This window comes from Trichoderma gamsii (assembly GCF_001481775.2).
Source record: "Trichoderma gamsii strain T6085 chromosome Unknown Scaffold_38.2, whole genome shotgun sequence".
Lineage (NCBI taxonomy): Eukaryota > Fungi > Ascomycota > Sordariomycetes > Hypocreales > Hypocreaceae > Trichoderma > Trichoderma gamsii.
Window position 1 is genome coordinate 84659 of NW_020171375.1, and position 15288 is coordinate 99946.

General features: G+C 48.2%; 6 protein-coding genes across 6 annotated transcripts; 3 read left to right on the forward strand and 3 right to left on the reverse strand.

Annotated features, from left to right (window-relative positions):
- Nucleotides 1-494: 494 nt before the first annotated feature.
- On the reverse strand, nt 495-2673 carry TGAM01_v208679 (hypothetical protein; the record flags this gene model as incomplete). Its single annotated transcript, XM_018806507.1, has 3 exons — nt 495-858; nt 940-2408; nt 2476-2673. The coding sequence occupies 3 exons, from the start codon at nt 2671-2673 to the stop codon at nt 495-497; spliced, it is 2031 nt and encodes a 676-aa protein (XP_018660334.1).
- A 606-nt stretch (nt 2674-3279) lies between these two features.
- Nucleotides 3280-4047, forward strand: TGAM01_v208680 (hypothetical protein; the record flags this gene model as incomplete). Its single annotated transcript, XM_018806506.1, has 4 exons — nt 3280-3340; nt 3416-3661; nt 3748-3848; nt 3931-4047. 4 exons carry the CDS (start codon nt 3280-3282, stop codon nt 4045-4047), a joined length of 525 nt encoding a protein of 174 aa, XP_018660333.1.
- A 561-nt stretch (nt 4048-4608) lies between these two features.
- On the reverse strand, nt 4609-6995 carry TGAM01_v208681 (hypothetical protein; the record flags this gene model as incomplete). Its single annotated transcript, XM_018806505.1, has 2 exons — nt 4609-6899; nt 6953-6995. The coding sequence occupies 2 exons, from the start codon at nt 6993-6995 to the stop codon at nt 4609-4611; spliced, it is 2334 nt and encodes a 777-aa protein (XP_018660332.1).
- A 1075-nt stretch (nt 6996-8070) lies between these two features.
- TGAM01_v208682 (NmrA-like family protein) lies at nt 8071-9042 on the forward strand (the record flags this gene model as incomplete). Its single annotated transcript, XM_018806504.1, has 1 exon — nt 8071-9042. One exon carries the CDS (start codon nt 8071-8073, stop codon nt 9040-9042), a length of 972 nt encoding a protein of 323 aa, XP_018660331.1.
- Nucleotides 9043-9978: 936 nt separating this feature from the next.
- On the reverse strand, nt 9979-10525 carry TGAM01_v208683 (hypothetical protein; the record flags this gene model as incomplete). Its single annotated transcript, XM_018806503.1, has 2 exons — nt 9979-10003; nt 10050-10525. 2 exons carry the CDS (start codon nt 10523-10525, stop codon nt 9979-9981), a joined length of 501 nt encoding a protein of 166 aa, XP_018660330.1.
- Nucleotides 10526-13159: 2634 nt separating this feature from the next.
- TGAM01_v208684 (aromatic-3) lies at nt 13160-14510 on the forward strand (the record flags this gene model as incomplete). The annotated part of the gene is made up of 4 exons (XM_018806502.1): nt 13160-13206; nt 13260-13338; nt 13399-14365; nt 14416-14510. 4 exons carry the CDS (start codon nt 13160-13162, stop codon nt 14508-14510), a joined length of 1188 nt encoding a protein of 395 aa, XP_018660329.1.
- Nucleotides 14511-15288: the final 778 nt, after the last annotated feature.

Below are 15288 nucleotides of genomic sequence, written 5' to 3' on the forward strand. Positions count from 1 at the left end.
AGCTGGTATAGTTGACCTCCGGAGCTGCCCCGCCAAGCTTCAAAACTTGGTACATAGGTACCTTGGCATATAGTGAGGCAGATAAATACAGTAGTAGCAAGAGATTGATAGCAAAATATCGTGATTTTCTGGGATCTGGGGATCTTGATATTCTTCATTGCCTACTTATGATTTTATACCACTAATTGAAATAATATCGATTCACTGCTCCAGCGAGAGATACTTTATCACGATCCAGCGGCATCAACGTAGTAAGATAACGCTGATATAGTACCCAAGACATTTTATGCAAATCACGGACTTGAAAAGCATATTTAACACGGGAATCGTAATCAAGTGTAGCATATAATGCACTATAGAAAATAAAAACAATGTATAGGTAACCATACCACCTCCTCTTGCCACGCCCCATCTCGTTCTCCAGGCACAAACGCCATCAACAACCCAATACCAGATATCCATGACCAGACAGTTCACTGTGATCCACGTATTCTTCAAGCCAGCCCCAGCCCAACAAGGCCCTGGCTCTCAACCGACGAGCTAGCCGGAGGCCCATCCACGCCTTTACCAACCAAGCTTGAAAAGTCAAGGCCCACCTCAGACAACTTCTTCGCATGTTCCTTGGCCTGGTCCATGCACTGTGTCCAGACTGGCCCGCCGCGTTCGGTGCTGCTCAGCTGCCTGGCAAGAATCACGTTGAAAGCTTCTACTTGCTCCTTTGCCCACTTGACACACGTGCTCATCATAGGTGGGGGGAAACAGCTTTGGAAGCACAGCACCGTATTGTGGATGAGGGTAAAGTACACAAACGATAGCTGCCAAATGTATAGATGTAAGTCGCCCTGGAAGATGCATTGTCTGTTCGCACTCTGTTAGTTCATGTACTTCCATGGTACATCAAGGGGAGAAGCCTTGGCGGCCTTGAAGAAAAAAACGAACCTTGCTCGTTTATGAATGGTGTCACCGCGGGCTGCGAGATACGCCTCTCTAGCTCTGTCTTCATACCCCAGTCTGGCCAACCAGCTCAGATTTCGCTTCGTCTTGTTTTGCTGGTTGTGTGTCGTCTCCAGCTGCTGGATAATCATGCCCGCAAGCTTACCGCACCTGGCCTCAACCTCAAAGTTGATAAAGTCTTGCGCTACCGTGTTGCCTTTGAGTCCCCTGGCCAACCCGTTCATCTTTTCCACGCGTGCCACCGCGGGTTCGAATCCCTGGAGAGCAATATCAATATCAAGCTCGTCCATTTGGCCTTCGACCCAGCGCAGATTCTGCTGTTTGCCATCCACCTCTATCAGCATGTCCTTGATGTCGGACAGCGTCTCTAGCAGTTCCGTCTTCTGGAGCAGCCCCGGGTCTCTGGAAGCAAAGTAGTTGATTGTCTCTCTTGCCTTGTTATTGGCCTCCATTTCAGACTGTAACCCTTTGCGCAGCTCTTCCACTGCCTTGCGTACATTCATCATCAGCGCCTTCTTCTCAGTCGCTTCTGGTTTTTCCGTTCGATAGATGAAAGTCTCCTGGCCACCGCCTCGCACCATGATGGCATCAGCCAGCTTATTACGACCGCCCATAGAGTCGCCTGTTCCAGGCATTTCGATAACTTCAATGTCAAGCAAGGGCCAGCAGCGGTCAGCCACCAGCTTCACCATCGGTCCGCGGGTATCAGAGTTGGGCGCGTCGACCTTGCGTTTCTTCCGGGAAGCAATGAGAAGATGGTCATTCAGCAAAAATATCTGCATGGCTCTTCTGCTCTTGTAGGTTGCATTGTCCAATTCAATCCAAGGACCGGCATTGAGAACCACGTGGCGCCCTATCGCGTTCGGCAAAAACTTTTGAGAGCCCTCCACGGTCTTGTAGAGAGTTTGCATCTGCGTAGTCCAAAGAGCGCTTCGATCTACAATAGAGCTGCGCTTGTCTCGTTTGCTCATCGTGGCGCCTCCCCCTATGGATGTATCCATTTCACCTCTTCCCGAAGCTTGTCTAAGAGCTGTCGTATTCGCCTTGAGCTCCGACATCAGATTGCGGAGTGCTCGCATTTCGCCCTTTAGCTTCTCTGCTTCCTTACTGATTTTGATAAACTGTGTCCGATTCTGCAGTAGGTTTTGCTGCAGGTCCGCAGCTGCGCGTGCCTTGATCCCCTGCAGAGACTCGGCATATTCTTGGATCTGATCCTCGCTCGCCTCGCTCAGCACTGAGGCTACATACTGGTCGGACGTAAGGTTCGGATCTCGCAACGCCTTCAGATCGACAGTGGGAGCAGCTCCTGGCCCTGCTCGTGATGGAGGGGGCTGGTAGTCGGTGTTGTACCGCTCAAGAGGGGGGAGAGTCGGAACTGGAGGGGCGGCCGCGTCGAACTCGGGGGGCAAGTTGTTAAATCGTGAGGAGAATCGTCGCTTGACTAGATCAGAGGTCTACACAGCCAATATTAGTCGCCTGATCCAAACAAGTCTCCTCGGTGGCGGTGTCGTGCTATCTCACCTTTCCACCAACAAGTGCAGGCCGCGGCCGAGGCGCTTCGGGCAGCGGAACCAGTCCGGGACCAGCAGCTGTGCCCCCAGTCGAACCATCTTGCGGAATTGGAGCAGATATCTGTCGCGGTGCACTGATGACGGGACGGGCCTTTCGTCGCTTGCCGCTTCGAAGAGACAAAGTTATCTTGCTGCGCTCCTCAGACATGTCGGCTGCTGCTCATCGAGGTGAGGACCTGGCGACCAATTGAATGGTTGACACAGGGGACGGTGAAGAAGAGCAGCCTCTATGGTAGAGCTAAACGGCTATAGGTATGTACAGGCAACTTTGAACTTCCCAGTCGCGTCTACTTTTCTGGAAGTCGGTGCACAGAGCTTCAAAGCCGAGCTGTGACAGGATTGGCTGCTACGGTGGCAGTTGGGAATTCGACGCTCGGATGGAGGTATGTACAGTGGAACTTGGAGCTGTCGCCATGAATAGGTGGCTGCGTAAGTCCCGCGACGCTCTCATTTACCCGGCAATGTGCCGATCGCCTTCAGCGTCGCTCAATCGATATTCCGAGCTAGCAGGTATCGCAGTGACTCCATATTCCTTGTGATATCTTTTTTTCCAAAGAGCAAAGGAAAAAAAAATCCCGGCGGCGGCATCTTCTCAAGCTAAAGCTCAATTTCCCTGCTGTCGTATAACCGGGCCATTTCTGAGCAGCCGCCGCAAAGGCCGATTTCCGCGGAGCCCGTCATCTTTTCATTTTCTCACTTGCAGCTCCAGTTTGGGCAACCCTTGACCCCGAGAGCTCCCCTCCATTCGTCCAAAATGGTTCAGACAAGCACCGTGGTGACGGCATCAGTCGCAACCGTTGCGACGGGCCTCTTGGGTTCGTCTCTGCCCCAATGACCTGCGCGAGGTCGTCTCGGGAGCTGATTTGTTTTTGTTAACGATTTATTCAAAGCATATGCCGCATACTTTGATTTCCAGCGACGAAGAAACGCCGAATTCCGTCGTAACCTGAGAAGAAACGAGCGCAAGCAGGTCCGCGCCGAGAAGGAAGAAGCCGAGGCCTCCACACAGCGCCTGCGCGGCACCATCAAGGCAAAGGTCGACGAGGCCAAGGAGGAGGGATTCCCTGTCGGCGTGGAGGAGCGCGAGGCCTTCTTCAATGAGCAGGTCATGACGGGCGAGATGCTGAGCCAAGATCGTATGAATGAACCCCTCCATGACACAATTTTTTTTGTTAAAGCGTGATAACGAACAACACTGACATTTATTCTTCTTATAATTTAGCTTCTAAGATGCTTGACTCTGCGCTCGCTTTCTACAAGGGATTGAAGGTCTACCCTGCTCCCGGCGACCTTATCAAGATCTACGACAGCACCGTTCCCAAGGTAGATGATGCCCCTCCTTCTAGCAACATGACATTCCCAATGCACCGACTTGATCTTATGCTGACATTCAACTCCCTCACAGCCTATATTAGACATCTTGGCCGACATGATCGCATACGACGGTGACATCAGCATTCGCACTCGCCCCTCTTCCGCCGGCGTCAACCTGGGTGATATCCCCAGCGTCGGCCTCGACTAAGCAAACCCAACTCAACAGAAAATCCAGCCGAGTGTCATTCCCCCGCTCCACTCAGCTTATGAAACATCATGATGAGAGAAAATACTATCGTTTTTTTCTCCTGACCTAAAGTAAACGAATCTTGATGAAAAGGGGGAACGCAAAAAAATTGACAAAAAGAAAATCCCTGATTCGAAGCGCCGGATCCCCTCCCTCTCTTTGTTACATATATCTCTTCTAGAACCGTTGAGGAGGGGGAACGCAAACAATCGCTTTGGTGTACGATAAAACTCCCGAAACTCTTTTCCCCATAGTTTCTTTTTCTTTTTTTTCTCTCGCTCCGGGATTGAACCACTGGGAGTTGTGTGTAAACAATTGTGTAGTAAAATGATATAGCCATGGGAGGTTTTTGGGAAGGGCCGGTGCGGGTAGCGTTTCCATAATCCAATATGAAATTCTAATGGCTTACATTAGGTCTACGTGGATATGATAATACTTTCTTCGTGGATGATGAGGACTGGTAATAAGATACTTTCATCTTGTTATATATGATAATGACACTAATAATACCATTGAGCAATCTTACTCGGGTGCCTCGCGCGTCACAATGGCCTCCATTTTGCGGCCCTTTCTATCCACCCTTTCGTCCCGAGGATCAAATCCTCCATTCCCCCACAGAGCCCACTCAGGCGTCGGTGGTCCCATATAGTCCTCAGGCGTCCAATCACCATCTGGTCCTCTCTCCTCAAGGAGCTCAAAGAACCGCTGGTAATCAATGTGCGTATGCCACTTGCCATTGACGTTGAACCGTTTGCTCGCCAGCAAGACGCAGCAGCTATGGGCGTGCTCGGCAGCGATGCCGTAGTCAAGGCCCTTTTCCTGGAGACGCTTGTCCAGTGCCTTGACAAATTCGCAGACCTCCCAGTAGAACGGCACGTTGGACATGCTCAAGCCGGCATTGGAGGATGTTGACGTACCGCAGTACGTCACTCCCTTGACTTCGACAAAGCATGGCAGTCCGCGCTCAATGAGTTGGGCGTAGCCTTCAGCTTCATCTTCCACGTTAAAGCCCTTGACAAGAGTCAGGCGGTAGACTGTGCGATGGCGGAAACGCTTTTCCCGAAGAATGTCTAGGCATCTCAAGAATCTCTCCCAGAAATCTCGGTGGAGAGGCCTGTCAATCTTTCGCAGCGAGTCTCTGTTGGAGGCGTCGATGGACACGTATAACTGAGTCACAGCCTTGAGAGCCGCGAGCTGATCAGGATGTTGTGCATTGCAGACTAAGAAAGAAGAGATTCGCTCATTGTGCAGGAGAGCAAGAAATTCATTGATATAGGGATAGAAGATGGGCTCTCCCACCAAGGAGAGAGCACAGTGTCGAATTCTAAGAGCCTCGGCATATCGCTCCGCTCTCACACCAGGAACACCGCGCATCATCTTGATTTTCTTGTAGTGGTTCTCTTTGACGCCATCAAAGATCATGTCCGGGGGATCAACCACCCATCGCCATGTTGTACCGACAGGGTTCGTTCCGTGACGCCAGCAAAAGACACATTTATTCGAGCATGAGAGCGAAGGAGTGGTTTCCATGCACTGATGAGAGTTGATGCCGTAGAGGGAATACTTGTAACAGCTGCCCCGTCCGCGCAGAGCAGATTTGGTCCAGCGGCAGATCTTGACGCCAGAGTGAGAGCCGACAATGGAGTATCCTTGCTTGGTCAGAGCGGTATAAGTGGGTGAGTTCTTGGCTACCATCTCTTTAATGATGGGCGCCTGGGCCTTCTTCTTGGTGGCGGAGGGATATGTAGTGAAATCAACAGCCAGGGGTGCTTTTCGGGTAGTCCCATTTCCATCCTTGTTGGGACGAATCATCTTTCCCAGGTCCTCAACGTCGTCCAGTGGCCGAGAGTCATCAGAAGATTTGCCATCGCCAGACTCTTCATCGTCAAATACGACTTCACCGTCATCGGCTTCAGCGTCTTCTTCGTCGCTCTCTACAGCATCACCACTACCAGGCACACCCTCGCCGAGGAATCCAGTCTGTACAGCCTGAGAAATGACATCTTGTACTCCAGTAGTCCACTCTGTGAATCTTTCCGTGTGGTCGCTCTTCATGTCGCCCATTCCGACGGGGTAGGCTCGCTTCCGGCCGGTCAACTTGGACATCCATTTGTCTAGCTCCTTGGCCTGAAAGCAGAACCCCTCGTCTTCATTGGGCCATCCTTCCTTGTCTCCAAAGCCGAATACCGAGTATCCAATCAACGAAGACAGAGGGGCAGTATCGATCCTAAAGTCATGGTGGGTCTCTTGGAGATGCTGCAGAAATGTATCGTTGATGGAGTCGATGTTGTAGCTCGGGAGGAGGAAAAGGTACACGTAGGCGGCGTTCTCAGCAGACTTGGGAGGGCTGACGAAATAGTCTTCAAAGTCAATTTCAGTCAAATCGAGCAGTTCGGGCTTCAGGAATTTGCTCTCTGTTTCTCCAGCCTTTTGATCCAGGAATGTCTCAAGCGTCTTGATGTACTCGTGGGCAATCTTCTCCGTCTTGGTGGTGATAGAGGAGAAGAACACGAGTACTTTGGTAGGTCTATCCGTATCGACAGCTGTCGCCTTTTTCTCATGCGAGGGTTTCCTTGTCACACCACCCTTTATACGTCTTGGTCCGGTAGACTTTTTCTCGGCCACGGCGACAGGTGGCGCTTCTCGAGCTGTCTTTTCGTTCGCCTCGGGTTTCTCCTGGTTATAAATCTTGGGAAGCACAGCTAAGGGCTCCCTGTCTTCAGCCGCATGGAGAAGTGTGCGCAGACCGACCAGGAGAACAAGAGCGCACAGAATTATCGACGTGCGGTAGGCGTGCCACAGTTCCACCAGGTCTATGCAAGTTTGTCAGCATGCAACACACAGAAAATCAACGCAACAGACTCACCAGCAACTGCCGTCCCCAATTGGAGACGAATTCCCGCGTCCATCTTGATGGCAGCGTCACTTGCGCGTTGTCAAAGCGACTGCGCACAAGAATTTCATCCAGCACGCGATGCCTTGGAAATGGAAGGTTTGCTGCTGAAGCCAGTGCCCCGCGATGCAAAATTTTGGCGGGGCATCACGATAACGTGCTGACTCAATCTGGAGTGCACGATAAGATGGAAGTACACTGTACAGGTGATTCTAGGTATTCCTACCTATTCCAATCAATCTAATGTGGGAAAATGTTGTGCTACAATTTGATTATGTATATATAATTATTTGCTATTTAGCATAAGGTATACAAAATATTACCATTCGCATTGCACGTAGTAGGTAGGTCCTTACCTATAGGAAGGCATCCCTACTACGCCTACAATTTTACAGCCACTTACTTATTCGTGTGCAGCGGAACGGCATCCAATTGCCGGGATCCAATAGGTCTAAACAATATCTCATTATGTAATGTAGATGTTTCAGCCTCTTGCTACATGCCAGTATAGGATCTCAAGTACATACATCATCATATTAACTGATTAATTATCCTCGCACCGTTTACCGAGGTATATGAGGAATAACCGCTTCCGAGATATAGAGGCGTGCTTCTAGAGGCTATCACGTAAGGCAACTTTTCCCGGCTAAGTGGCGCCTAGTACGCGTTTCGCCCAACGAGATAGGGCCTGTGGTTTTAGCTGCCAATTAGCATTCGCTAGACCAGCAATAAATGCCCAGACAGGCAAGCAATACATTCCCAGGCGAGCAAGCTGACGTCTGTATTGACCGGCTGTCAGTAAACACCTAGGCTCGGCTTACCAATCTGATTTCCCGTTCTGGTGACTACCTAGGATGATGTAGCTCTCATCAGCCCATCATCATTAGATTCCTTAGACTAAAACCAGATGGTGCATGATGGTATAAGTCCGAAATAATACATGATGGTGTAAGTCCGAGATATACTAAGACATGTTTTTACAGTTTTCAAAAAGTATAAGAATACCCAGCAGCTGCATCCTTCCTGTGACGTTGTAGCCATTATCTACTCCTTACTACCGTCCGAGCTTCTCACAACTACATCCTCCCATCATGGCTCTTCCAAAAACTCTGGACGCTATATTGGTGGTTGGTGCTTCGGGCGCGGTTGGCAAGGGCCTCTGCCAAGCGTTGATCTCGAGGAAATCCGACTTCAAACGCATTGCCTTCTTCAATGACACATCCAGGCCCGAGACAGAAGAGAAGCGGACAATCTTCGCCACTTTCCGCGATGGTGGGTTGGAACAAGTCTCTGGCACATACACAGATACCGCAGCATTTACTGGATTCGACTGTGTCTTGATGACTTTGGGCAACCACGCCATAAAATACCAGCCTACCATCATTGACACTGCGATCAAGGCTGGGGTACGACACTTTTATACCAGCGAATGGGGCGCGGATCTGACTGCAGGATCAAACTGGACTCAACGATACTACCGAGACAAGGTTCTCACCAGAGAGCATCTGGCGAAGCGTGGTCGTAATGCAGATACACCAGATCTCGGCTGGACATACATCAACCTTGGACGTCTTACAGAATGGAGCATCATCAAGCATTTCGGAATCGACAATGCAAACCATACTGCCAGAATCTTTGGAACGCCCGAAGGAAGACAGTCGTTGCTTTCGACTGCGGACGCCATCGCATACACCATCGAAACTCTCCGACATCCATTTTCAGTTGCTGACAATGGCCATCGACGCACCTACCGTTTCCACGGTGGTTCGCCTACCTGGAAAGAAATATTCGACGACCTGGAGGCGATCACTGGCCACAAATACTCAATCACCTACCTTGACGTTGAAACGGCCGTGGAGAAAGAGGCTCGGGCAAAAGAACTCGGCGATGTCGACTTGGAATTGGAAGCCAGCCATCAGTTGATTCAAGGCAGAGGCGGGACTCTGTTGCCAGAGCCGTTTGACAATGATCTTTTCCCGAACATCCACCCAGAGCCGGTTCACTCTGTCTTTGAGAGAAGCTTCAAGGATGCAAATCTAAGAAAGTTTCTGGGTCTTCCGTAGACTAGGTACCCAAGTAAGTAAGATACATTAAACAAATGTCTTACTGTATTTAGCTTTGTATGTCAAATCGTACTTGACAATGGGATCTCACCCGTCTTCCAAAGAATCGTCCCAGGCTTTTATGCCTGCAAACTAGCTTCTGTATAAGTGGTCCCTTCATTGCGTTGTTAATTAGACGAAAAATTTTACCTTGGGTGTAGAAATCTTATCTCGAACCTTGTAAAGCTATTTTAATGAACTAGGCGTTGCTGAACCTTGATGGCCAACCTGGCTGTCTTTTTTTAATGTATTTTGGTTATCTTCATCCACCTACATACTCACTAATCCAAGGGCTAGGTACAGCCCGCTGTTGCAATGGTCTTTGCGAGCTTTTTGAATTTGTATAGTAAACTGTATTTGAAATTTATTCTTATGTCTATTCATGAAACTAATTATTCATTGAAAATTTTGTGACTGTCATTGTTCATGCCTTGGGTTCAATATGCTTATATGGGCCATACAGTTGTCTAACGCTTTGAGGCGGATGATACAAAAAATTAGCATCCCGTGCTATCGCCCCCCACTCCGTATCATATATTGTTCCCTCTGACCCAAAGTCTTGCCATACGCATATAGTAACGCGTTCAGACGAAGTTTCAATGGAGAAATCCGTTCTACAGGAACCGCAAGAGAAATGGACTGGAGTATTTTTTGTTGCGAAAGCCGTATCAAGAACTTGGTCGATTCCCGCGTGCTCGATTCCCGCTCGGTAAATTTGAATCCAACCATGGTTCCTTCTCATCCCCCCTTGAGAGTAATGAGGGCATATATCCAGATAACGTATAGACTTGCGAGCTGGCATGACCACGTACCCAAGATATGTCCAGATGGACAAGAGCAAATATCTTCCATTAACCACCTTGGGATAAACCGAAAATCTTACTTCGACGCCTCGAGTTATGGTCCAATACGGCTCTTGAAGCTGACGGTGGTATGGTTCAAGAAGTTTCAAAAGGTATTTCTGATACCTTCTTTCTATATCCTTCAGTCGCGTATACTTGAGCGTAAGCTCGACGTGTCTATGCTTTGGGGCATAGGCAAAATACTTGGACCGGCCGTACCGCTCGGAGATGTCCAATCCGTCTATACAGCTGAGGTGACGGGAGCTGCGGGTCTCTGGCGTATCTTCTCCATGGATCTTATGAAGCTTGCAGCATTTAGCGCAAACCCATCGATCAGGTTGAAGCCTGGAGAAGTGAGCGAGGTATAGTAGTCTATCTTCCGGCGTCACGTTGGCCAGTATATCACCTCTACCAGCTAGAAAGTAATCATAAATGATCCTGCGTAGGGGGCGACAAGTCTGGTAGACGAGCAGTAGCGTATAAGGCGGAAGAAGAGCCAGGATCTCCACAAGGGTAACGACTGGCAGCTGAAGGATGTAACAAGGATGTTGATAGGAAAGCTTGCCCTTTTTAGGGCGGACGAGGAATTCAAGAATGCTCATGATGGCGGACGTCTTCTTTCTCATCAAACTTGTGCTTTGGTGTGTTTGATGGAAGTGGGAACAGTATTTGATCGAGGTGTATGAGTTCTTTATATATTCGTGGCTGGCCCATCTCTTTGCTCGACGCGTAATCGAAATTAAGTTTACCATGTTTCTTTCTTAGTGTGGACAAAAACTTGGTAATTTGAGGCTGATGGTGGAGCTTTCATTTGTATAGAGATTATCGTATACTACTAGTAGTAGGTAAGTATAAAGAATGAAAGGTACTTGCAAATACATGTGGCCTGTAGTACCTATTTCATTACCAAACGCCCAAGCTACGACCTAACAACGTAATTGGTTTATAAAAAGATGTATTTTAAGTATTTGACATTAAAGGTACTCATTGTAGAAGAGTATCAGAAGTATCAGAAGTACCAATAGCCTACCTACATGCACCTATGCTCTGTTTGAGGTCAGAGATCTCCTACCGGCTGGACCTTCTCAGCCAAGGATCTCCACAAGCAGAGGTATTAGGTAAAGCGAGCTCTATATGCGTGCTAGGCGCAGCCCGCCAACATACCTTCCTTGAGGGTGTCCCAGGCGTGTTGGATGTCTTTCTAAATTCGTCGGTGGTCCTCGTTGAAGTTTGTCTATGCGCTGGTTTTCTTAGCAAAAACCTAGGTACCAACGTCCTCATTGTGTACGTCTCGAATCAAGCTCACGAAGGCTCGTACCTACCCTATTCAATCTGCCCAGAATCTGTTCCTACTTCCCAGGCAAGGATACAATTCTATAGCCAAAGCAGAAGGATGAACAAACATTTTCACCGTCAAAGGCAAAGCGAAAGATCATTCCATATCAATTCACCAAAATAGCAAATGTGGCTTGCCCATTGGCCAAAGAGAAGAATTGCCCCTCATTGTTTCCTTCTGTTTCTAAGGCGCGAGCATGCGCAAGTCATGTGCTGAAGCCTTCCGTATCCTTGTCCCTTTGTTGTGGAAATACATTGCCACTGATGTGTATGTAGTCCAATACCCACGGAGCACAAAATCGCATGGCAGTCTCGTACATCTCCGCAACGGATGTTGTCCTTGTCTGTTTGCTGTGCGCCGGCAACTTAGGTTTGAGATGTCTGACGCCACGTAGACAAAGAGGTGACCTTATCCTGGAGAAGTTTCGTGGGGATGTTATCAGTCATTTTGACACTACACAACTGAGTGTGTTGAGACTTGTGCCATGAATCGGCCTCCGGCCTCTTCTAAGCAACTTAGACCACTGATAGCCCTCATAAGGATCTATCTCTGAGGAGAGAAATACTTTTGTGAAACGCTTCAAGGAGTGACGAAGCCCGCGAAAAGAAGATCTAGGAAGCTATTTCCCGTGGGTTTATTATTGAGTTCTTTCGAAGTACTTCGCTGACATATTAGAGTCGGTGATACTCTAACCAAAGCGTAATTTTAGGTTTCACTGCTGCTTCCAAGCTCTTGCTTGCCAAAATTCAGTATCAGAGCCATCGTGAGAGTCAATAAGCTAGGTAAAAGTTATAAATGCAAAAAGTAGACACCTCATGCACGTACAGAGAATGGTGGATGGAGAGAAGGGAGAACCAGCCCCCACTCTCGTTATCGGAACGGCTTCAAGTATAAACACCGACACGTTTTAGAAGGCACAAAATCTAATGGGATTTAGAGAATATAACGCCCGGCACATTTATGGAGCATTTGGCTGCCAACAGGAAGTATTACCCAATAACGTTGAAGTCAGGTATTGGATCCTCTCTTTAGAGGATCCCAAAACCGGAATCTTCTAGATTTTCTAGCTGTTCAATAGAGCGTAGCCCCGATACATGTATGTTGTAAAGTACATGTCATTCTTCCCGTCAGTAAAGTTCCAACAAGGTTATCAACATCGGGGGACTATTCTCAGGGCTAGAAAGACGTGACTAAGCACAAGTAGCACAATGGCGCAAGTAGCACAATGCATCAGGATTTTGATCATAAGCAAGCTTGAGCAAGGTTGATAAAGATTGACCCTGGCATAAGCAACCTTGAAGTAAGCCTAGGTAGAGCATAAGCAGGGGCAGGATAAGACTGAGTAGAAGTGAGTCAAGGGAAAGCCGAGTAAGAATTTATGTTTGTAATATTCCAAGAATTATCAAACATTAAACGGGTTGCTACTAGCAAGTTTTTTAATTAGTTGATCAAAAGATTTTAGAAAAATAACTTTTATATAATGTGTTTAGTTTTATAATAGCTGTTAGAGAGGAAATACTAGTAAACCTTTGTTTGCTAAACTTGTCAAAATTGCTACTGCTTGGTGAATAAGGCTCTAGTTAGGTTACAGAGGCAATCTTATGTCAGATGCGGCATATGCACAACAGCGGGGCTTTAGTCCTTCCAAGCATGTCAGATAGTATCCACTTACACTACAACAAGGGACGTGTTATCAAGACGCCATGCTGGATTAACTGCCCTCCATAAAAACGGGCCTTGTGGCGTTACTACATCACCACGCCGATTCCGGCCGTTCCATATAAAAATAGCTTTTCTTTATTCTGACTCACGGACTACATAGTCTACAGCATCAGATCGATCTGGCAACCAACGTTTTCCTATTACACACGTCTTCGACAAACCATTAGCATTGTCCAAGATGTCGACCTTTGGCCAATTCCTGCGCGTAACGACCTACGGCGAGAGGTAAACATCAGTCTCTTTCGAGCGAGGATAGCGCTGGATGCTAATTTCCGTAGCCATTGTCCTAGCGTTGGATGTATCGTCGACAACTTTCCTCCTGGAATCCCGGTCTCAGAAGAGATCCTCCAGCCCCAGGTTAGTTAGCATACAGAACAACCCTCAAGCTGTCTTCAATTTTGTAACTCAAGAACTCAGATCTCCCGCCGTCGCCCCGGTCAAAACTCTCTTACGACACCTCGCAATGAGGCCGACCTTGTGTCAATCCAGTCCGGCGTGGAAGGAGGAATCTCACTCGGGACCCCGATAGCCATGGTCGTCAAGAACCAGGACCACCGTCCCGCAGACTACAAAGGCGATACCATGAAGCAGTACCCTCGCCCTAGCCATGCCGATTTCACCTACCTCGAGAAGTACGGCGTTCGAGCATCATCTGGCGGCGGCCGTTCGAGTGCGCGCGAAACAATTGGCCGTGTGGCGGCAGGCGCTCTTTGCGAGCACTACCTTAAACTCGCCCATGGGATTGAGATTGTTGCTTGGGTCTCATCTGTCGGAAATATTCATCAAAACCCACCAACAGCAGAGTACCCTATTACTTCTCATAACCCCAAGTTTCTCCAACTGCTTCAAGAGGTTTCACGGGAATCCGTTGACAAGTCGCCAGTCCGGTGTCCAGACCCGGAAGTTGCTGCCAAAATGGAGCAATGCATTGCTGACTTCCGAGACCGCCAGGACAGTATCGGCGGCACAGTTTCGTGTGTCATTCGAAACGTTCCCACTGGACTTGGCGAACCGGTGTTTTCAAAGTTGGAGGCAACACTTGCCCACGGAATGCTGAGCATTCCCGCAACAAAGGGATTCGAAATCGGCTCTGGATTTGAAGGAACAGAAATCCCAGGGTCCGCCCACAATGACATGTTTATTAAGCACCCTGATACCACTGCGTCAGGTTCCAAGAACGGATTTGCGCGACCAACGCTTGCAACGTCAACGAATAATAGCGGAGGTATCCAGGGAGGAATCACAAACGGCGCGCCCATCTTTTTCCGTGTCGCTTTCAAGCCGCCTGCAACGATTGGATTGCCTCAAGAGACGGTCACATTTGCGGGAGAAAGAGATGGGCTTTTAGAGGCCAAGGGGCGTCACGATCCCTGCGTTGTTCCACGTAAGTCATTTTGTACATGATCAATTTTGATTCCTGCTAACAGTATCTAGGCGCGGTCCCAATCGTGGAGGCCATGGCTTCAATTGCCATAATGGACGCTCTTCTGCTGCAAGGTGGTAGAAGGATGGCGACGCTCTCGTCATGAAAGTACAAAAATGCACTCCGGGTAGATGAAAACAAACAAAAAGGTGGCCTTGGTACCAGTGATGAGTGATGAGCTAGGAAAAAAGTCATGCCCTCAATCAATTGAATTAGCTGCCTGTCTTCAAACAAGTTGTTTATAACAAACGCCTACTAACCATATGAGCCTGATGTATATATTAACTAAGTTTGCTGCATGAATTGAAAATCCTTTCAATCACAACATAACTATACATAAACTGCTCCCTGGCTGCCAGTAGTAGCCCTGCAATTACTGACATATTGATCTATGAAGCTAACTAGTACTGACTGATTGCTACAAGTAGTAATATAAATGTCGAATGTCCTGACAGGTTTTCTGCAAGACTTTGTACTGCTATGCCTTTTGCAGGCATTTACGCGGCCCCTGCTAGTATAATCCTTTTAGGAACGGGGAGGATTCTTTTTTTTTTTTTTTTCCCGCTGGTGGAGCTAAGTGACACAACGTTATGCTACCAGCCTTTGCAAAAATAGGTATAGTGTCCTGAATTCGAGCTGATCAAGAATCTTACGGCAGATCAGCTTCGATGAATCGGGGCATTAGTGCAGAAGTGCCTCTCCGCGGCACATTGCCCCTGGCTGCGCTTATTCATTACTAATATACATGCATATGTCAACAATGTTAGTTTATGTGTCAAACATAAAGAAGTATCAGAAGTATTAGAAGTAGCAATAGCCTACATGTATCTATGCTGTAGCTAGAGTACCAGAAAATTGAACTGGGTTGCTTATTACGTAGGTAC